General features: G+C 45.6%; 1 protein-coding gene across 2 annotated transcripts in view; it reads right to left on the bottom strand.

Annotated features, from left to right (window-relative positions):
• Nucleotides 1-24,147, bottom strand: part of IGF1R (insulin like growth factor 1 receptor) — a 314,484-nt gene that overhangs the window by 233,988 nt on the left and 56,349 nt on the right. For both annotated transcript variants that reach the window (XM_054450719.2, XM_054450720.2), the window contains exon 2: nucleotides 21,556-22,101. In XM_054450719.2, the coding sequence (XP_054306694.1) occupies nucleotides 21,556-22,101 (546 nt within the window). The remainder of the gene's footprint in view (nucleotides 1-21,555; nucleotides 22,102-24,147) is intronic.

Below are 24,147 nucleotides of genomic sequence, written 5' to 3'. Positions count from 1 at the left end.
CACACAGCCTGCTCTCACTGAAGGACAATCAGATGTGGAAAGGTCTACTTAAAAGAAAAAGCACATTAGGGTTTTTCTTAATGCACAGTACAATGAAGAAAACAGAAAACAGACCAGAACCCTATTGTCCAGATAACACCTACTGACCTTTGAAAAGAAATAAAAGCACATGGTTAAAAAACTCCAAACAGTGCAAAAATAATACAGGATTACCTGTGGAGGTCACCCAGCACTTTCGGTTCCTTTCCATGAAAAATAAGTGCTTATTACTTTCTGGGATTCCTTCTCAAAAACTTCTTAATGATTGAACAAGCATTCACCAGCATACATGCTCTTTTTAAATTAAGCCCTGAAGAATCACAGTACATATAATGCTCTGCACCTTTTTCCACTTAATTTATCTCAGAACAAAGATCTAACCTTTCAAAGAACAGCTGTTGTAGTGAGAATTCCACTCTTTGGAAATGTATAAATCAGACACAAATTCAAAATGCAGTATTTTTTGTGCCTGCTTTGTAATCCTTTAACAATGAGTCCTATAGGAATTTAAAAATTACGATAGTATCAGCTAATATTTCATTGAGGCATTGTGCCATGTCTGGCCCTGGGCTAACCCCTTTTCTTTACCTCTCACAACGACCTTAGAAGGAAGCTGAGTGTCCAGAGTCGTGTAGCTGAGAGGCCTTAGGAAGGTAAATTCTCTTGACCAACGTGGAGAGCCAAGAGGTAGCACGGCCAAGATGTTAAGCCAGATCTGTCTGATTCTACTACCCCCTACTACAAAGAGCTTGCTTGTCACAGGATAAAGGTGCTGGCTTCTCCACCAGAGGAAAGGAAGCCACTTAAAAACTTACAGAGACGGTGACACCAGTGGCCACCAGCTGGCCTTGGGAGAGAGTGCAGAATGTGCTCCCAGAGCTAGGATGAAGAAGCGATGGGGGCCTGACCCCCCGCCCAGGCGGCCCTGGGCATCAGCATAGGCACCTCACTGGGTTTACAATGGCTCAGAACACGCTCACCTGCTTGAGCTCAGCCTCCTGAAGGTCTGCTAATAGCCGCTCTTCAAGCACATGTATGAGACCTATTCAAATTCAACTGAGTGGGACCCTGAAACTGGGGCTGGCAATGGTGGCAGCACTAAGTCAGGCCCTCTCGCTGGGAGGTGATGTGAAGAGGGCCACTTCTCATCCCTGCTCTGCTGTCCCCTTAACCAGGGTCTTGAGCAGTGGAGGAGGAGCGCAGGTCCCTCCAGTCAAAGACAGTCCAGGCTGAGTCTAGACAACCTGACCATTCTCATCCCCACCCAGCCCAGCCAGTCTTTCACAGACAGGTACCCGGATCTGTGATGGCCAGTGGCAACAACAGGCGTGATTTCTCCTAGGTCACATCACTTTTCACTGAGAAGCCCATCTTGAATAGCTGGGGGTGTGTTTACAGATCCAGGAAAGCTCAGAACAAAAATACTTAGTTAAAAAGCAAGTTAAAAAATGCATCTTCAGGGCAACCCGCTCGGGTCCCTTTCCATGTTGTGGAAGCTTTGTTCTTTCACTCTTCACAATAAATCTTGCTGCTGCTCGATAAAAAAAATAAAAATAAAAAATAAATTAAAAAAATGCATCTTCAGTGAGTACAGTGGCTACCTCGTGTTCCTTTTTTATTTGATGGGAAATAAAGGGGAAGGGAGATTTACTTTGAGTTGGCAGGCCGGATCTGCAACAGGGACTGGAGAACTTTCCAGGCCTAGCAGCCCCGGCCTGGCCCGCATTCCTTCAGGGTGACAGAGCACCAGGGCCGGCCGGCGGTTCCCCTAGTCCTTCTGCCGCCGCCACACAGTGACTAAGCCCACAGGAATCCCAGCGGGTGCTGGACCCACCCGGAGGACAAGCAGGCCGAGAGGAAAGCCTGTGGCTGCCCCAACCAGCGGAAGAAAACCTGCTCTCTGCCCTCCAGCCCCTGGGTATACTGCAGGAGAAGTTGGGGAGGCTGTCGAAGGCAGGAGCAGCCCCACCTGAGCTCAGGTGACAGCCCATCTCACTTGCAAGGCCTTGCAGAGACACCCAGGCCCCATACTCAGGACTGACTTTGCTGAGGAATCAGAGAGCAGAGTTTCAGGGTGCACCTTTATCTCCCTGAGAAAGACTCCCAGTAAAAGTCGGTTGTTTGCCCAAAGGAGGCAGAATTAAACTACGGGCAGGCAACCACAAGTTTGCTTTGACAAATAAAACAAGAAAAAAAAAATGTAAAGCTACACTGGCCCAATCACTTTCCAAGAGCCTAATTCATGGTAAAATCAGCAGTCCAAGATCTGACTTTGATAAATCACTTCCTGACTCTTCATAAATTTTACTCTCTGTATGACTGTTATTTTTATTTTGTAAAAGAATTAAAAGTTTACTGGAAACCACATACCTTTCTTCCTTTACGACAACCTGTCATTCATCACAGCTAAAACATCCACCCATTAAAAGATATTTTTACAAGATTAAAGAATGGTTTTAAAAAGAAAGAAATCTCCCTAGTTAAAAATGAACCAAACAAAGGTACCTAATCACTGATCAACATTAAAGTTTTGTTCCACACATGAAAATAATTTATCAGGCCAGGTGTGGCAGCTCACACCTATAATCCCAGCACTTTGGGAGGCCAAGGCGGGTGGATCACCTGAGGTCAGGAGTTCGAGACCTGCCTGGCCAACATGGTGAAACCCTATCTCTACTAAAAATACAAAAAATTAGCCGGGCGTGGTGGCAGGTGCCTGTAATCCCAGCTACTCAGGACGCTGAGGCAGGAGAATTGCCTGAACCCGGGAGGCGGAAGTTGCAGTGAGCCAAGATCACACCATTGCACTCCAGCCGGGGTGACAAGAACAAGACTCTATCTCAAAAAAAAAAAAAAAAAATCATCAATGTAAAAATGAATTCTGCCTAAGGGGGGGAATTTAAAAAGTCAGAGAAAAGCAAGGTATTAAAATTCAGAAACAAGCTGTTTTATAATTAAGCATCTGTAATTTAACTATACTATGTCACTCTTTGATTTTCATCTTTCCTTTATCATAAGAGTCATAGATGTTCTCCGCTCATATAAAGGTGGTAGGGAGGGAGGGCGCCATGCTAATAGAACCCACATCATGTTTACTAAGCACTAGACAGATGTGGGCAAAAACTCCAAAGATCTAAAAGTCTCTTGACTAGAGCAAGACATCTTCAAGAACTCATCCAACATGGTACCTAGCCTTCTTCAGAGCAAGACAAGCCACTAAGTCATCCCTGGGTGTGTGTTCAGCAGGAGTCCACTGGGAAGTATTAGGTGAGCTACGATGGGAAAGTAATGGGCAGGAAAATCATAGGAAAGCAGGTCTGGATTTGGGCTGGCTGCTTAGCTGCATGGCACCTTGCACAAGTTATAACCAGGTCTCTTGCCTCCATTTCCTCTTCCACAAAAAATGGAACAGTAGTATCCATATCCACCCTACAGATTGTGCAAAGATTAAAGAATACTGGCGAGGTGCCTGGCACCTAGTCATTGTTCAATGAATGCCAGTCATGATCATGAACACAGTCCTTGCTAAGAGAGTGATATGATTTGGCTGTCCCCACCCAAATCTCAGCTTGAATTGTATCTCCCAGAATTTTCATGTGTTATGGTAAGGACCCAGGTGAGGTAATTGAATCATGGGGGCCGGTCTTTCCCGTGCTATTCTCGTGATAGTGAATAAGTCTCATGAGATCTGATGGGTTTATCAGGGGTTTCCACTTTTGCTTCTTCCACGTTTTCTCTTGCTGCCACCATGTAAGAAGTACCTTTTGCCTCCTGCCATGATTCTGAGGCCTCCCCAGCCATGTGGAACTGTAAGTCCAATTAAAACCTCTTTTTCTTCACTGTCTTGGGTATGTCTTTATCAGCAGCATGAAAACGGACTAACACAGAGGGTAATCACCACAGGAATCCAGACGGGGAGTGGGGTCAGTTCACTGGTACAAAGATTTTTATCAAAAGAACTCATTTCCCACCTGATCCCTATACACTCCAGGGTCGACATCTAGAAGTCCCAAAGACCGGCATGCATGGGTTGGGTCAACAGGCTGCCTGGAGGTTTACCTCATTCCAGGAGTTGGAGAAGCACTGTGGGAGGAACTGGGGTTCAAATCCGCAAAATTCCAAAACATAGGAGGGATCTTCTAAAAGTTTCTGAAGAGTTCTAACCACAGATTAGGGAAAAAAAAAAGATGCCCTTTCATCAACATGGGATGAAATGCTAGGATTTAGACATGGTTTTTTTGTGTTTTTTTTGTTTGTTTGTTTCCCCCATTCAGAAAACACTAAATCATGTAAAAATCTTGGAAGAAGAGACACAGATTCTGACCTAATAAGATGCTACAGCTCTGATTCCACCATCAGAATACCTTTAGGTTGGCACCATTTGCAATGTATTAGTGCAGCAAACTGCACGAATCCCCTCATTATATCCAGGGCCCCTGAGAGTAGAAAGGGGAGTGGGGCAGTAAATGGCCAGGGAACAGGAGACAGTGGGCTGGAGGGTGTCCCAGGTTCTAACCCCGGCTTGGCCTTCAGAGCCCTGGTGTGGTCTGGGCTAACCTCTCCAATCCTTTTCCAAGTCTTAAGTTTCCTTCCAACTCACTGTGATTCTTCCAGAGAATTACACAGGGCAGGTGAAGTTATTTCCCAGAAAATGCTCATGGAGTACAGAGGTTCTCACTGAACGTCTCTATTCCAGGGCCGATGCCTTTGTTTTAATGGCAGCGCATCATCAAATAACCAAATCCACAGATACTGCACAGGTCTGAAGGATCCGGCTCTGAGGGATATGGAGGCATCCGAGACTCCCTCTGTCTTCTTTCTGTGCACACAAGGTACCTTCAGTGACTGCAAGGAAAATCCTCTTGCTTTCTACATCACAGCATGTTCTATAAGGGCAAAGTGCTCCAGTCATCACCTCCTGTTTTCTCTAGCCAGACCTGCTCTGAGCTGGAGACCCACTGCAGTCAAGCAAACTTTTAGATACAAGAAAAAATGACAACATGTCTATTACAGAGGTCTCAGCTTAATCAGAAAATGGCACTGCGGGCCAGAGAAAAGCTGATGGTGATGGCTCCTACCCCAGTGAAATAGGCAGATCCATGAGAGCTCTCACTGGGGCTGCTGGAGAACTGGCTGCTTCCTCCCACTTTAGTAACCCCTGCTTCGTAACTGTCAGTGCCAGAAAGCCACAGTGAGCCCCCAGTGGCCCCTATATTACCCATCCAGAGAGACAACCTCTCCCCTCCATGAAACTCATTTCTGGGACCCACACCTAAACTTTAACACAATCAAAAAAGTTGAGTCTCCTTAAAAATGCATCTTGCAAGCTCACAGGTTCTTGGTTCATAAGTGATACTAATGGAATAATCTGGTTGGGAAGGGTGGCACACAATAGAAAAAGTTAATGATTATCTGCTGTAGTTTGCTTTAGTCTGTGAGTTCAAAAGTCTCCTCATTTACAATAACCTTAAAGGATAACAAAATAAAGTCCTAGAAGAAATGTAAATTTAATTCTTTCCATTTTCTCAAAATATTAATTGCTGATACAATTAAATGGATTGGCCTAAACTGCTCCAAAGCTTTTCCTATCTGCTAATTAAATTTGCCCTCACTGCCATAATACAAATTCTGGGAAATCTTCTGGCTTCTGGGCATACTATGTAGGATGAGAGAATGAAATCCATTCAGTCCTAATCTACTGCCCCACTTAATAAACAAAAAATGTTAAGAACACGCATTTTTTAAAAAATCTAAATGGCTTCATAATATAGATATAGCAAGTCTTCCCATAATGCTAATGAAGGCTTCTCACAAGAGTTTAATGAGCTGGTATCCAACATCTTCCAGGCCCAGGGATGTTAGCTTCTCCTCCCTTAGTACAGAGGTTGCTCAGAGAGCAATCAGTATCATGATCCATACTAAATGGAACTGCCCTACTCTTTATTTTTATAGTCTGTAATCCAAGTCACTCTATTAACAGGCAGAAAAATCCCAGCTAGCTTCAAAACTCCCTCATCTTTCCATTATTTCAAATGCCAACCTTTTCCTACTACTTTATCTTTGCATTAAGTACCAAGAGCAGAAAGATGCAATCAATTTAATATTTCCCTCTGCCCATTTACATGACTTATTTGTTTCGACAGATCTTCTTTGCCACAAATCCTTCATTTGCCCATTCATGTCTGCATACTTAACATAGATTTAATATTTCTCCAGGCCGAAGATCATACGCAGAGTTTTTCTTTGACTGGAGGACAGAAGGGACAAGGAGAGAAGGAGGAGAACGTCTGGAATTCCTTTGTTCTTGGAGACAACTCCAGAGAACAATTCTCAATAAGTTATAAAAAACTTCAATCAGCACCCTCACATTTCTGATTTAAAGTTGGGGTGGGGGGCGTGGAATAAAAAGAGAGGGAACTAAACATGTACGAAACCCATTCTAGTGTGAGACGTTGTCAGACACTTTGCTGACCTTTTATCATAAAACTCTCTCTCGGTGGCCACAGGTTACAGCAGGGAACCTAAAACCTAGACTTGGACCCCAAGTCCTCGCCTCACAAAAATCACGACATGAGTGATGAACCAGTTTCTGTTCAGCCACACAGAAACTCATTCAAGTCCTTCAAGAGGAAGAATCCCACCTTCAACTCCACACCTCCTCCAGCACCAGGCGGAGATGCTCCTGATTCCACTTAGAATCCTCCTGCCCACACAGGCAGGAAACTCGGGGCACTCAGTGCCTGCTCTCTCACCCACTGCATGCCCACAGACCTCTGCAAAGGCAGCTCCTTTGCTCCCCCAATCCTGAACATCTGGTAAGTGCTAAGGCCTCAGAGGGGGCTTTTAAACAGGTATAAAGTAGAAACTACCAGCTTTCCACCACTCCTACCTCATCCATCAGAAAACAGAGCCACCAGCCTTCCAGGGTAGGGTTCATCAAGCCTTTTCCTCCCCATGGAACTAAGGCTATACACAGTAGTCAGAGATAAATAATGTCTAAGCCAAACCGGCTTGAGGGCACATATGGAGGTGGGGGGCAGAGGGACACTGGCCTGGGACCTAAACCACCATTCAGACCTCATCTTTACAAAATAATATACTCCACATTCCAAATGCCTGGCAAAGTTTTGCAGTACAACTCATTCACGAGTCGAGGGCCTTGCATACAGTGCTCGGCAAACAGTACTGAGCAAGTGTGGACATTCCTCATGAAAGGCCTCAATTTCACCAGACCCAAATATTCTTTTCATCCAAAGTTCCAAATATGGAACTCACCCTCCTCTGAGCTCCTAGCACTTGTTGCCTCTATCTCTCTTCTGGCAAAAGTCATAGAGTGCCTCGTCACACAGCATAAGTTGTCTCTCTCTTTTTTAAATGTCAAGTGTTTTTATCTTATCTCACAACAGAATCCTAGTTTGTGTCATCTCATACTGCCTAGCATGAGACTTGCACAAATCGGGGGAACCTTAATTGTGTAGCTGAGGGACACGATGGACACTCTGGCCAAGGAACTAGCAAGGAAACCTGCAAAGACACATCCAGACCTAACCTAGGTGTGACTTATAACTCAAACCTCTTCTCCAGTCTGCCTCTCTGTGGAAGTGATATGTACACAATGTGTTCGCTTCCACTTCCTTAATGATGGTGGACTGACATGAATAAGAATGGTGGGGAGGAGCACAGGACCCCAAATAATTTACAAGTCAGCAAAGTGAAGAACTCCTCTAGGCCATACACGTGCACACATTCTCTAGCACACACACTTACTCTCAAACTCTACTGTTATTTAGTTGGTTTATTCATTCCAGCTAGAACCAGGGACCAATTTGGTCATCCAAAAATGTTTTATAAATCTCTTTATAAAATTCCTGCACCTCTCAGGGCCAGCATTAGAGCAAGGCAAGACTGGTGTCCAGGATACAAAATGTAAACAGGTGCTCCCTCTCATGGTGCACTACCCTGAGAGAAGACCTCTTTTGTCTCTGGTCTCTGGTCCAAGATTTCTCACTCCGGTCCAAAATGCCACCACTGCTGCCACTGCCACTGCCATCGCCGCCTTCTCCTCCTTCCCTTCCTCCTCCCCCAAGAGAACTATGAGGACCAAACCACTCAGACACTAACTGGGGTCAAGCCCACATGGGAGATGGATATTTACAGAGTATCTCCTCCATGGGCCTCCGATTAGCTGTGAGGTTGGAGAATCAAACATTATAAACAAAGCATGAGTCCTAACCCACAAGTGGTTTCTCAACTGTTTGGGGAGAGAGATGAACGAGGAGTAAACAATGTCCTCTGAACCTACTGATAAAAAGTATAGAGAAACCATCATCACTGACCAAATAACCCAGCAATGGATGAACACAAAAGCAACTTGGAAGCAAGAGTCCTCAGTAAGGGAGATTTGGGGGGCTTCATGGAAGATCAAGTGGGTGACGGTTAAGGAGAAACCACGAAGAGCGTGGCCTCAGCAGGTAACGTCTGCTCCAGCTGGAGCTCACCATGCATGCACACCAAACCCAGATGCCGAAAACCAAAAAATACAGCAGAATGCGCCCAACTCCCAAACCACTGAGAAAGTATTTTAATTTTGCTTTGATCACTCCAATAGCGCTTCAGAGTCCCCAGCATTTCAGCAGCATCATAGAAGAACACATCAATCACTAGCCATGGCACAAGGAAACTCTTGCTTGGCTATCGGGCTGCTCAGATTCTGGATGAGGGAAAGCTTACTTTAGTTGAAAAGAATGACTTAAATGAATTTAAATTCATTCCACATAATCGAGTTACATCAGCATTTCTCATATGCACTTATGAATAATTCACTTTGGTAACAACAAAAGCCAGACCAGAGAAAGTCACTTCAAAGATCTCAGACTTAACATCAATCCTACCTGAATTTTCCTGCTCTCAACTCCTTCCCTAACCACTTTCTTTCTTTCTGCCCTATCACTGAGGTGCTTTGCTAGCCTCCTGTCCTACATCCGTTACCCCTCAGTAAGCTCTCTGGAACTTTCCAATTGCAGCCACCTCCTAATGTCCACAGCCTCCTCTTCTAGATCTAGTTTTGTAGGCAGTCCCTAAGGGTAGGGCCCATCCTAAAGAGTTCGACTGCTTCATACCATTCCAAGTCTAGAACATGTCCTCAGTCTCTAGTAGTGTTTACTGAAAGCCAGGGCCAAAAGATCTATCCGAGGTCCCCAACAACCTTGTCTTCAACACTGAATCTCAGAGCTGAAAGGAAAGTCAGTAGAAGAGGCCAGATCGTGCTTTCTGCAATAGACAATGGTGCTTAAGTGTACACAATTTTCATGCAAATTCCCCCGATCATGAAGCTGGGCTGCTCCCTGTACTTCTTGCCATTTGATTATCCAGGCTACCTGCCTCTCTAGCCCAGCTTTATAATGGTAAGGCACTGATGAGTTTGCATTTATTTAGATACACTGGAGGGATTTTGCAACTGGAGTTACAGGAGGCTGAAGAGCTGGCATCTGAAAGTCCATGCTTCACGCTTTTCAAATGCACTATGTATAACCAAGCTCGTTTCCAAAAACAGAATCTGAACTAGCTCATAATAAACCATTCACCTTTTATTTTTTGCTGAAGGGGTCAGAGCATCATCCCAATTACCATTTCTCTCTAATGACCACTTACTCCCTTCTTACACATTTTCATCAGCTCTTTATTCTACACTGAGTGTTTCCAAGAATTAGGATAACACTACTGCCCAGTAAGATAGAGTTGGGGTTAGCCAAATAAGCAACAGAAACTTTCCAGTGGGACCAAGTCAAGGGTCTCAAGTCCCCCCACCCTAAAGCACTGAACATGAAGTTCAGGGAGCCTGTGTCTGAGGCCTAAGCACTTGCCCTACATCACAATGAGCAGAAGACACAGGAGGCACGACAGCCGTCATCACTGCACGGCCACCAATACACCTCGAAGCCAATTAATCCTGCAAAACAAATTCCTCTAAAAATGGCAGTCTGTTAGGTCAAGTTTGGCTGTTTTATTAATTGCCTATCAACAGAAACGGCTTTGCTAGGCACACCCAGAAGTTCATCCCTCCTAATCACCCACCTTTGCCATCCAATGACTTTTCCAAGGAGGATTTTTTTCCCCCTCAGCAAACAAGAAATATTTGGTGAGCTAAAGAAGCATTCTTCTGAGAAAATTATACATTCTCAGAATTCCATTCATAAGCGACCACTGGTCACAAAAGAATGGCCAGGGATAAGGCGGGGGTTGGAAGAGGAAGGGCAGGAGATCCAATGGATGGTGCTGCCTGGACAGTCCCTGAAGTGCTAAAGATTTAGAACCAGATACACACTTCTGCATTCAGCTGCTGTCTTTCCTTGTGAGTGGAAAAACACACTCAGTACATTCTCTGCAATCCTGCTTAAAACCTGTTCTAAAGCTTCTTTGACACAGTTATTCAAAAGCTTCTAAAAGTAGTATCGACGTATTACAAAATAATCCAATCATTTCAAGTTCACTGAAGAAGAGAACAAAAATATATCCTTACATCCTATCTGAAGAATAGTCTAAGCACCTAATAATATCATCTACTTAGCAAAGCAGAAGGGGCCATTCAGAGGTCAAGATATAGGAACGGAAGCGTTGTACTAGGTTACCACCCAGGAACAAAGCTGGTCTTTTCTAGGACCCAAGGATCTAACTAGTTTCCATTTGTCTCTGCATTACAACTAATACCTCTGGGAGGTGGGGGTGGGGGTGATCCTAATTCAAACACTAAGGCTGCCCAGGAAGTATTTCTAATAATATCAACCTTCGTCTTTCCTTTTTTGTACTGTAGGCTCTTTGTCTCCTGATCTTCTTTTATTTTGTTCCCCCTTTTTACTACTAAGCCCAACTCCTGGTCTCAGCAGCTGCTAAAACACGTCCAAGCACTTTGCATCTATCCGGAAATCCAGAATGGCAGCCTGGGTTCACAGATCTGCTGCCAAGGGCAGATGTATGCACACTGCAGCTGGGCCCTCCTCCCCAGGGGCCCCATGGGCACAAGCAGCTCAGGGTAGGCCAGCCAGCCTCAGTCACACTGGCTGCCCTCAGCCCCACGTTCTGCATGAAGGGTGGCTAAGCTCCACGGGCCACTCTGCATTAACCCCAGAACGGCAACCTCACTAACTTCACCCAGGTCCCTTCATTAGGACTTGCAAAAACAAATTAGATGCAGCTACATGTTGGGGCAGTGTGTACAGCTTCTCTAAACAAGGCCATGGGTATCAAGCAACCGACAGTCCCTAAATACGCTGCCTCTGTTCCCATCCCACATGGATTCTGGGAAAAATGGCAGGAAGAAAGAAGAGAGGACTGGGTGCTTGTTTGTGACCAAGGCAAAGAAACAAAAAGCGACTTCTGTTCGATGAGATGAAACAGAAGCCCGGCTTCGGGCAGAGGCCTGGCATTCCTGCACAACATTTTCCCACCCACCTGATCCCCTTGAACGGAAGGAAGATCTAAGGGAGGACAGACAGCCAGTGTTTGTTTCCTGCAATGGGGGTGAGAGGAGGAAAATGCAACTAAACAAAACAGGAGAAGAGGCTGGGTGGGAGAATAAAGTGGTATGCACATACACAAACACACACGCACACGTGCACGTGTGCACACATATACTGCTAGCGTTACCAAAGAAGAGAATAAACAGGCACATGCTTCATCCTGGAGCAGATGGTTGGCTACCTATGTGAGAACTAAAGTTGTCATAAAAATGCACATCTTTGTAATCTTTACCAATAACTGTGCCCACTCTAACCACTTTAATGTTCTCCATGCACACAGACAGAGGCATTTCAAAAAGATAGTATTTAATGATTTAATGTCAGTATCATATAAGAATCTATGGATATTTCTTAAATGCTCCCAAATACCAAACTTGCAAACAAAATAAATTCAGTTTGAGAACCAAATAAATAGAGTTTACATATAACTAGGGGGACTCCACTGGCACCCCGATACAGACATGTGTACCTCACTGAATGTTCTTTAAAGATACAGTTTATCTGGACAGACATAAGAATGTGAACAGTACGAATCAAATTAGCAAGAACCACACCTACAGTATGGCCCGCTATTTACAATAACTGAAATTCTACAATTTAGAAAAGCAATACAGAAGGACCATTTAAGATATGGTAGTGAACATACACAGTCAACACAGCTAAAGACTCAGAATTTTAGATGGTCTCAGAATGCAACTCTTAGATAGTTTAATTAAAACAAAACAAAACAAAACAAAAAAAAAACAGCAGCAGCTGCCACCATTTATCAAAAACCTATGTGCTTGGAAACACGTCAGATGCTTTCCAAATACTGTCCTATTCCTGTCTCACTGAAGGAAGGTGAGGTCTGGCAGCTTTGTCCTAGCACCAAATACCTGAGGCAAACAGATGGCACTATCTCAAGGCATCAACGGTTCTTAAACCTTTGCATATGATACCACTTGTCCACACAGGAACGTGGTTTAAAAGAAATACATCCCATTCTGTACAAAATTATGTATTCTTTCAGATCTCACTGTTAATATGCCATGGGGAAAACAAACAGGGGAAAGCTGTACATCCACGTGTGCGGCCACCTAAACATCCTGAAGACCAGTCACACTGAGAGTGAGAGCAGGCACAGGATGGTAGCTTCTGCCCCCACGGACTCCACAATATTGTGAGGAACAGACGCTCAGGGATATCAGGGGTGGGGGCCTGGCCAGCCCCATGACACCCTGAAAACCTAACAGCAGCCAAGCTGATCCCGCAGAAGAAGTGATCTAACCTGGATGGTCACCCTTCCCTGCCTAAGACTCACCCTTTCCACCAGCCCCAGAAGCCCTTATTCCTCCTTGACTTGAAAAGACAACTGTCCCCCATAAGCCCTCACACCTCCTACCAAGCTCCAAGGACTGTTCTGTTCTTCTGCCTACTCCCGCAATGCAGTTCAAACGTTTACCAGGGCTCTGCAGTGAGCTACTTTTCCAAAGACAGAAAAGCAAGGCTATGTGCAATCAGACGAAACTCCAGCTCTCATTATAACATCCAGCTTAAAGCCATATGTTAGCCAGTGGCAGGTACAGACCAGAACCCAGAATGGTCTAGATTTTGGGTTTCTACTTGGGGTTCCTTCTTCCATATAAATGATCTCTAAATTTCTTAAACCCTGATTCCCAAGTTATACATGATGATCAGTGTGCCATTTGATGAGTTATGAACATTTTAAATGCTGCATACCTTGCCTGTATATACTAGGATCAAAGAGGCGAGAGAGAGAAAGACAAAGAGAGAGAGACCAAGCAACACGAACACACAGGCAGATCAGGAAGCAAGAAATCTTCTCAGAGCAGATCACGGAAACCCTCAGTAACTTACTCAATTTTAGAGTTTGAGGAAATGGCACAGGTAGTCCGATGCAAGCCCCCCGAGTTCAAAGAAAGGAAATGGAAGGACAGGGCAGACAGGTGACGTGGCAACCGTCCCTGGGAAAGGCACTGCTGGACCCAGCTGTCCCTGTCCCTCACCAGCCTCACATGCCCAAGTCCCATGCACCCCTGGGGCTGCCATGCTGGCTGCTGAGCCATGCGCGCTGGTTTGGAGGTGAACTTCTTCGAGGAAAGCAGCTTCTTATCCCCCAGAAGTTCTGCCGATCGTCTGTGCACTTTGGTTTTTACTTAAAATGTGATTTAAACAGCCTGCTCTACTTAATACTGCCTGTGCCACAGACAGAAAAATCCCATCTCCCACCCACCAGCCTCCCTGGAACAAACACCTTGGCTGTCTCTTGCTACCTCCAAGTCAGGGGAACATTCCAACTAGAATGGTGCTCAGAGACCCCACCTTTTATAGCCAGAGTCCCTGATTCACACCATATGCCCAAAGGAGGCGTGTTTCTAAGTGATGCTTCCAACTTCACCACCAGCCAAACTTAACTTTTGAACCACCCTATACACGCAAGTTGAGCAAGGCAATTCAGGACAAGATTAACCACGGGCCCACACGCTCCACGTCATCCCCACTCTGCCGAGAATGTCACACTGGCATACACATGAGGAAAGCAAGACAGAGGTATTAACGCAACAAAGAAAGAGGCTTTTCAAGCACAGGAAGAAACTAGGACAATTGTACAAATAGGTTTAACTGGTGAGAGCTGAAGGGGCTCCAGATATTTTCCAAATACTTGGCATGCAAAAATCACCGCAAGTCAGTCAGTCATTCTGAAAGTCAGTCATTCTGAAAGCTTTTTGGTCTCTTAGACAAGATCCCTATTAAAAACTTCTGAAGGGGGCCCAGGACAGCGACACCATCATTACATGACAATTAGCCAAAAGCAAAGTCTTTGAGGCACAAGGCACACGCCCCAAGAAATGAGGTGGGCTAAGCCAGGTCCCAGGGAACCTGCACACAAACTGCTTCACCATCTCAGCAACAAGGGTCGGCAATCAGGTAGAACAGAATGTGAGCTCCACGGCTGACTATAAAAGGCATAGCAATGAGGCCTGGGGGCATGTGACCCCCTTCTAAATAAAGATCACCCCCACACTGGGAGCAGCTGACCAGAGCAGAGGCCCTCCAGGGCAACCAAGACAAGTTCCTACCAACAACACAAAGCCAGATGCCCCTCTCCTAGCTGCGTTCTCCTCCAGGGTCCACAAGCCCCTCCCAAGGGTCCACCTGAAAACACAGGCCTGTGTCATGATCGTCTTAGCAGTCTGGGGAACAACGGCCTGCAGGACACCAGCAGCAGACCACACAGCACTTAACAGAAACATCTCAGCTTTTCACAAGTAGCTTAAGTTTAAAAAAAAAAAAAAAAAGTTAAGGTGAAATACTGCACATCACATAGTGAAGTCTCACTACAAAGACAATGTGCCTCTCTTCCCCCCATCCAGCAGGTGACTTACACATTCTTTTTTATTATTTTCCTTTCTCAAAGCTAGCCATAAAACTTAAAGTTACAAATTCTTTTTTCTTTTTCCTCAGACAGGATTTCATTATGTCGCCCAGGCTGAAGTGCAGTGGCACAACCACGGCTCACTGCAACCTCCATCTCCCCAGGCTCAGGCGGATCCTCCCATCTCAGCCTCCCAAAGTGCTGGGACTATAGGCACATGCCTCCACAACCAGCTAATTATTTAAGTTTTTTTTATATGAACAAGGTCTCACGATGTTGCCCAGGCCAGTCTTGAACTCCTGGGCTCAAGCAATCCTCCTGCCTCAGCCTCCCAAAATGCTAGGATTACAGGTGTGAGCCACTGCGCCCAGCCTTAAATTTACACATTCTTAAACAGGCCCTCCACTTTGATCTAGCAGGTCAGCCACACCAACCTACATAGGAAAAGGAGGGAAGGAGAGCGCCTCTACTCCACAAGACAACACTGCCCTTGTGAGCAGTGGCTGATAAACAAGAATATAAGAACATGGCGGGGGAAAAAATGTAGACTTTTTTTTACTATAACCTGCCTTCATTTTAAGTCAGTGAGATGCCATCAGTGAGATGGCAGTAAAATGTTTTCCTTTTGTCAATAAAAACAGCCATTTACTGCCTTCTCAAAGGCTCCAATCTGCTATTTTCCTGGTTTCTCATTTTGAGGACAACAGGAAATGCAACAAACTCCAGGACTGCTGCTCCCAGTCAATGCCCTTTTAATTGAAATAAGGCTGCCCCACCAGCTAAGCCAGCTTCCAACACAGCCCGGCCCTGCCTTCCTGGATTTCCTGGCAAAGCCCAGGCCTTCTCACAGGCACTCAGGGTGATCTGAGTAGACCACAGGCTGTTCATCCCAATGGGTTAAAAAGTACTTGGAGACTTAGTTGCAGTAAGGTCTTAGGTTTTGTTGGGGCTTTTCTGTGGGAAAGTGAAGGCATCTGCACCTGAAATGAAATACCCGAAAGCCTCCACGGCAGGCAAACAGGCACTCAGGAGGATTCACCTCTGTCCCTCCCAGCGCAGAACTGGCCTTCAGCAAAACTGCCTTACAAAGTCATGAATGGCTTCACGTGCCAAGCTTCAACCTTTCAGATGATTTCCATACTTTTCCATCATCTTTGGCCTGGAATCACCCCGACAATGGCAGGAAAGAAAAGAGCTACCCACCATAGTGGTCCTCTCTGCCAACTAAGAGTTGCAGATGATTTTGGTCAGTACTCCTCAGCAGCAATGACAGCAACAATGACACAGTAAACATCTGCATTTAATAATCCTGGCACAACTGGCTGACTGAAGACTGCCAGGATATGCTACTCTCTGCTCAAGGGGAAAATGTATCTTCCTAACAATAAATCCTTCACTAAGCAGATGTAGTACTTGTCCTTGGGGTGACAGCATACAGTGGAAGATATACCCAGAATTTACAGTGGGGCAAAAAGTGTCCCATCAGGTGCTGGGAGACAGGCCTCCTGAAATCTGCAGAGCCTTTACATCCTTGAGAGAAAAAGGCAAGGCTAGACTTCGGGCGAGTGAGCCGTGCCAGCTGGTCAGCACCGGAGAGCACCACTGGGGCCAAGGACAGGGCAGGCAGGCGGGAGGGAGTGGCACATGGAGTGTGGCATGTTGTCATGGGGTAGCTGTTGACCACTCAGGAGCTTCACACTGTACCACCTGCCTATCCTATAGGGGCTTGCTACAGGATTTTAGGTAGGGGAGCACATCAGTCCAAAGTGCACACTAGATGGCCGGGCGCAGTGGCTCATGCCTGTAATCCCAGCACATTGGGAGGCCAAGACTGGTGGATCGCCTGAGGTCAGGAGTTCGAGACCAGCCTGGTTAACATGGTAAAACCCCGTCTCTACTAAAAATACAAAAATTAGCTGGGTGTGGTGGCACGGGCCTGTAATCCCAGCTACTCAGGAGGCTGAGGCAGTAGAATCACTCGAACCCGGGAGCCCAGAGGTTGCAATGAGCCAAGATCGCACCACTGCACTCCAGCCTGGGTGACAGAGTGAGACTCTTTCTCCCAAAAAAAAAAAAAAAAAAAAAAAAAAAAAAAGTGCATACTGGAAAGCTTCCCAGTGCTCGGTGGAGCCACAGGGCACAATAGCAGGGGAGAGGCTATGTCACTGCTGTAAGGGGGAAGAGCAGAGGAGGGCAGCTGAAGCAGCATTTCCATTCCTTTCAGGAGGGAAAGGGCCTGGTGCACAACTGGAGAAGGAAGTGTCCAAAGGACACCCACATTCCTGACATAAGAACCAGGGGAACAAGAGTATGGCCCACTTAAGAGGGAATAGAAAAGAAAAAAAATAGGCAAAAATGAGGAAACAGGGAAGACCATCAGATGCTGCAGTGAAATGCTCGTGGTGGTCTGATATGAATGACAGGTCCTCGGCTCAAAAGGGCTCTGCGCTGGATATGAATGACAGGTCCTGGGTTCAAAAGGGTTCTGGGATGGATATGAATGACAGGTCCTGGACTCAAAAGGGTTCTGGGCTGGAGATATTTGGAAGTTTAGGTGGAGACAGGAGGCAATGCAGTTAGTGGATGAGATGAGAACAAGGAAAGTGAAAAGAGAGCCCAGGATAGAACTCCAGCCATGCTATGATCTGAATGTTTACGTCCTCTCAAAATTCTTATGTTGAAACCTAATCCCCAGTGTGATGGCTCTGGGAGGTGATTAGGTCATGAGGGTGGGGCCCTCACAAATGGGATTAGTGCCCTTATAAAAAAGAGGCCAGAAAAAAAAAACCCTCGCCCCTTCCAACATGTGAAGACAGTGAAAAGGTGCTTCTGTGAACCAGAGTGTGGGCCCTCCCCAGACAGTTAATCTGGTGAGCACCTTGAACTTGGATTTCCAGCCTCCAGAACTGTGAGCAGTATTTCTGTTGTGTGTAAGCCACTCAGGGTATGGTATTTTGTTACAGCAGCCTGAATGGACTATGTCAGGAGACCACCATTAAAAGCCAGAGTGAGGGAAGGGAGCAGAGAAGCGGCACCTGTGGGGGCAGGAGGAGACTCATAAGAGGGTGGCGTCGGAAGACAAGGGAAGAAGAATCAACCAACCACACCACATGTCAGGGGGTGCCACACAACTATGTTCTTACTGAAAGGAAACCACTGTACACAGTTCTTTAAGGGTCAATTGCTCTTTAGGAATGACTCAAAAATGTATAAAATCCACTCCCAAATCCAAAAAGAACTGAGAAATACAGAAGTGTGCAGAGAACCCACAGAGGGATCATGACCACAGAGGGAGTGGAGTCTACTACGCTGCAGAGTCATGGCACAGAAGGAGTTTAAAGGACAGTGCCAAGTGAAAACCGCGCATCAGCACGACAAAATCGAGTAGGCTCAACGATTTCACACACACCCTTGACATGTTTCTCCAGATGTTCTCCTTAGTTCTACAGCCAGCCAACGGAAGATTACCTGAATGGGATTCTTCTGTGCTTAATCTTTTCGAATGGCCATCTTAATGCTTATGTTGAACTCAAGGTAGCCATTCTGCCTGGACTCAATGCCCTTCACGGAGCTCCCCAAATGATTCCTAAGGGTTCTGGCTGGAGAGGTGCATGCGGGGCTATGAGCGCTGCAGTGACCACTCAGCCAAAAAGATGATGAGGGGAAGAATTCCTGGTGTTAAAAGAAATGCTCTAAAGCAGCTTACCAACACAGAATGCAAGCCACATCTGTAATTTCAAATTTTCAAGTAACCACATTAAGAATTAAAAAGAGTCAGGCATGGTGGCTCACACCTGTAATCCCAACACTTTGGGAGGCTGAGGTGGGCGGATCATCTCAGGTCAGGAGTTTGAGACCAGCCTGGCCAACATGGTGGTGAAACCCCATCTCCAGTAAAAATACAAAAATTAGGCATGGTGGCACATGCTTGTAATTCCAGCTACTCGGGAGGCTGAGGCAGGAGAATCGCTTGAACCCAGGAGGCGGAGGTTGCAGTGAGCCGAGATCGCGCCGCTGCACTCCAGCCTGGGTGATAAGAGCGAAACTCCGCCTCAAAAAAAAAAAAAAAATTAAAAGGAAACAGGCAGGTGAAATTTAAGAACACATTTTACTTAATCTAATATATCCAAAATGTTATATTTCAACATGTAATCAACATAGAAATTATTAATGAAATGGTGTACAGAGTTTTTCCTATACTATGTCTTGGAAATCTAGTGTATATTTTACACCTAAAGCAGTCCCAATTTAGACAAGCCACAGTTCAAGTACTCAATAAGCCATGTGGCTTACTCAATAAGCGGCTACCACACTGGACAATGCAGGTCTAAATGGAATCTACGCAAACCAAGAGGAAGTTCTGATTCAACTAGAAAATGTCCAAGAAATACGCCCATGCCTGAGTTTTCAGGACAAGGGGAAGGGAAGTCAATTTCCCTGAAAGCAGTTATCAATTTTATGTAAGTACTCCATTGTGAAATCACAATGAACATCAGCAGGGCTGGGATGGTCAAGGAGAAGGCTGCAGGGCGTGGCCTTGGGGAAGCAGGTGACCAACCAACAGGTGTTATCAAGGCTCTGTCTGTCACCAGCAGAGCCCACCTTCTAACCATTGTTACATTTTCACGGTGCTTTTCCTTCCTCCATCTTCCAACAGCCCTATAAGGAAGGCAGGCTTTACCCCATTCCACATATGAAGAAACCAAGGCCCAGGCAATTTAAATAACTTGCTCATTTCTAGTCGCCACTCTTAGACTTGGACCCAGAATGCAGGCCTCACCCCTACCCCAGGGGTCTTCAATCAGTAGCTCATCAGAAACAGCCAAAAACCCATGGCAAGACCAAAGTAACTACCTACCTAGTGCCTGAACAACTCTCCACTTAATGATGTTTCATACGGCACCTCCCTTCTGTAAAGAGCTTATGAGCTTTCAAAACATCCTCATGCCCATATATGATCACCACTAAGGGATGTACTGGACTGCCCTAGAAATATACTAAAAAAGCCCAACTACAGCCCAGAGGGGCTGGCCCATCCAAGGTCATTCCTGGCCCTCATCACCACATTCAACATCTCTTTTCTACTCCATGCTGCCTCCCTTGATAACACCTTTTACCTTTCAGATAAAATTTTTAAATGTCAAGGTTATTTAAAAAATATATTTTGTTGTTTTCTCAAACCAGTGGGTAACTTAATGATAGGGCAGTTTTAATCAACCACACAAGTGACTTTAGCATAAGATCTCCCTCCAACTCCAGCCAACCTTAAAGTGGCCTGACTGCATTCTCAGAGCTCTACAAGGTACTGGCTGCAGCCAGTGGGACCCCTGCCCTTACTAATCAATGTTCACATACGCACTGATCCAATTCTGCAGAATATGAAAGTGTGTGGCAGATCAGGGTACACAGATCCTTTCCCTGCCTCAGGCCTGGCTGAAGGGGAACGGAAGTAAGGGCTACCTGTAAGGTCTGGCCTTTATTTATTTTACACACTTCACCCCTGTGGGGTCTCGCCTTTTATTTATTTTAGGCAAGTCTAACAATTCGGGGGTTCTTGGTTCTTCATAACTAGAGAACATGGGTTCCTTGCATCTTTAACTGGGCCAACACTTAAATAATAGCTATTTATAGCTAACACATTGACTTCCAACCAGTGAGGAAAAGCTTCCTAGCCAATATACGTAACTATTGCTGAATGCAATAAGGTGAAGGCTCAGAGTCACATTTTAATACCAAACAGCCTAGTTCTCAAGGAATTGATCACATGAAGGCAAGAGCTCAGTTACTCTGAAGGGAAAATAAGCCTACTGCAGATAAATATACAAGAAACTTCAAAATACCACCATCTGACCTCCAGAACAGTAAATACTTTCCAAAGTTCCTTCACTCGTGAAACCTTAAGATTTTCACAACTGTTCAGTAAACAGGTATAAAAGAACGAAAACAGAATCCCAGAGGTTTAAAAATGCACCCTGCTACACAGCTACCTGCAAGTACAGCTTGAACCTGGGACTTGCAGAAATGGGTCCAGAGGTCTCCCACCTGGGCCAGGTGCTCTGTCATAACCAGGACACCTGAGCATCATAACATCATCACTAGGACCCAAAGACCACTTTCACAGGATATGAGTTCGTGCTTTACTTTCCCTTTATTTAACCATATTCCAAGTCCATTCAAACTAAGGAAGTCCCGCAGAACAAAAAATATCACTTTGCACAAAGGATGAAAGAGCTGACACATAAGCAGCCCCCAGCTGCCAAGGCTCAGGGACTTCCAAGCACACCAGGTCACCTTTCTCATCAGGAATTCAAAGCTGAAGGTCAGCAAGTTTCTAGCCCAGGAGTGTGGTGGATTATTTCTAACATGTGATTTGAACAGTCTTGACAGCAGCCATGATGGCCTCCAGCCATGCCACAGTCCCGCAATCCAAGAGTCCCAGATGCAAAGGAAAGCCAATCAAGACCCCCGCTGGGAACCACTTCCGCTCAGCAGGCGTGCCACGTCCTAAATGCAACACGACTGCACCCTGCCCAGTGGAACTCGTGCATTCAGAAGAGAAGGGAAGTGAAGGAGGAGGAGAGGAGAGAGAGGCAGAGAGAAAGCAGCAGTCAGCATCATTCTTACTTTTCTGGCAGCGGTTTGTGGTCCAGCAGCGGTAGTTGTACTCATTGTTGATGGTGGTCTTCTCACACATCGGCTTCTCCTCCATGGTCCCTGGACACAGGTCCCCACATTCCTTTGGGGGCTTATTCCCCACAATGTAGTTATTGGACACTGCATCCAGGATCAGGGACCAGTCCACAGTGGAGAGGTAACAGAGGTCAGCATTTTTCTCAATCCTGATGGCCCCCCGAGTAATGTTCCTCAGGTTGTAAAGCCCAATATCCTTGAGATTGGTCATCTCGAAGATGACCAGGGCGTAGTTGTAGAAGAGTTTCCAGCCGCGGATGACCGTGAGGTTGGGGAAGAGGTCTCCGAGGCTCTCGAGGCCAGCCACTCGGAACAGCAGCAAGTACTCGGTAATGACCGTGAGCTTGGGGAAGCGGTAGCTGCGGTAGTCCTCGGCCTTGGAGATGAGCAGGATGTGGAGGTAGCCCTCGATCACCGTGCAGTTCTCCAGGCGCTTCAGCTGCTGATAGTCGTTGCGGATGTCGATGCCTGGCCCACAGACTGAAGGGAGACAAGAGGGTAAACGTCTCAGTTAGAAGGAAACAATTTTTAAACTATTTTCCAAACAATAATACAGTTGGTTTTCAGGAATCCTGTATTATTATTAGAGAAATAAGGTTCAATTGTTCACTGCAGAGCTGTGGGTTGCAGACTGACAGTCTAGGTGGCTAACCAGTTAGCTGGCATTTATACAGCGCCAACACTGGGCCAGACACTGTGCAACACACACCAACCGACTATGGGAGAGGCCATCCCCGTTAACAGTGTAAACTACAGCTTACGGCCCAGAGGCACACAGAGGCAGAGGCGAAAGTTAAATCTGCAACCCAGGCCAACCGGACTCCACCACTGCACACTCCTGGTCCGTTCTGCAGAGCGTCAGTTGCCAAGGCCTGAACAACAGCTCAGCAGCCAAGTATCAATAACTTACTACTGCACCCTGCCTGAAGGACACAGGGCAATCAGTCCACTCTACACTGGAGAACCGTCACTGTGACCTGTAAAGTGGGGACTAAAAACCGCATGCTTCTGTGCTTCCCACTACTATCTGACATGAGCAGGGTAGACAGTGTTCTCTCCATATACGCATTCATACAGACATAAAGGATAACCTAACAGAAGATTAAAAACATGATTTTTTTATGAATAAAAGCAGCATAAACTCCAACTTTAACAGCTTTATTGATCAAGAAAGTATGCTTCCTACAGAGTTTAGAGGTAATAACCGAAAAAAAAAAAAAAACAGTAAAAATCATCAACGATCTCAACATTCCAAGATAAACAATGTTAACACTATCTATGCCAATTATCCACTCTCTATAAGTGAAGGTAAGTGAAATCAGACAAAAATGACATTTGTAAACACACTTCCTTCACTTAATATTTTACTAAGTCAATACATGTCCTTGTACATCACCATTTTAAGGGGACAGTAATTCCAGAGTACGAATACACACCATGAGGGTTTTTTTTTTTTTTAACCAACCCCTTATTGTTGGACATTTAGGTTAGCTCCTGTTTTGCACATTATAAACAACACTCCAGTGAACATTATTGGCAGATACCCAAGACTATTTTCTTAGGATAAATCCCTAGAAGTGGAATTGCTGGGCCAATGCATTTGCAGATTTTAAAGGCTTTTCATAAAATGGCCTCAATACTGGATGACTTATTTTCTAAATTCTAAGCACAGACACACACCAAGAAAACTCTTTGTTATAACCTTTTTTAGGATTTAATAATCCCAAGTACACTATTAAAGCTTCTCAGATAGAGTGAAGTTTTCTGATTGATGTAATTAATTTGGGAAGCACCCAACGTGTATGACACCATGAGAAATGCCAACAGGCAGTGCCCTGCCCTCTGAGAGCCAACAGGCAGTGCCCTGCCCTCTGAGGAGGCTCATGGTGAAGGCAAAGAGCTAAGACCCATGAGGAACAATTGTCACATGAGGCAGGTGGTCAGTGGCGTGCACACAGCGAGTCCACTCTAGATGTGAATGGAGTTAAGCAGGACAGACAAGAGGTGGTGTTCAAGCTTTGTGCCACTGTGATAAGGGAAGCTCTGCACACAGGCTGGCTCCCAAAGGGTGCCTAGGATTTAAAGCTCAGTAAACATCCCACAGGTCAGAGACAATGCAGAACAAGGTATGCCCATGTGCCAGCAGATCTGATGGTTAGGGTGAAGAGGTGAGCAGGTGAGGAAATGAATTTGATAGCACCCAAGTCATAAAAGATCACATGTGGGGATAAGAACTTTCATCTCAGAGGAATAAAGCCCCCACAAGGCTCCTGAGTGGGAGAGAAGCCCATGTGAGGCCTTTTGTAGGATTAATCTGGTGGCCCAGTGCAGGACGGAATAAGTGGAATAGACAAGGGAGAGAAGAAAAGTCCCACTGGGCATTACATTACAATCAAAGACAGAAACTGAGCAGAGATAGCAAAGAAAAGAGGAAGTAGAGGGACCCAAGGGCTGAGGAGTGGGCAAAGCTTGAGAACTTAGAATGTGAAACCTCATTTGGTCTAATTCTTTTGTTTCACCAAAGAG

This window comes from Pongo pygmaeus, chromosome 16, assembly GCF_028885625.2.
Source record: "Pongo pygmaeus isolate AG05252 chromosome 16, NHGRI_mPonPyg2-v2.0_pri, whole genome shotgun sequence".
Taxonomy (NCBI): Eukaryota; Metazoa; Chordata; class Mammalia; order Primates; family Hominidae; genus Pongo; species Pongo pygmaeus.
The sequence above is the reverse complement of the archived record's forward strand: the minus strand, read 5'-3'. Positions and strand labels throughout refer to the sequence as shown.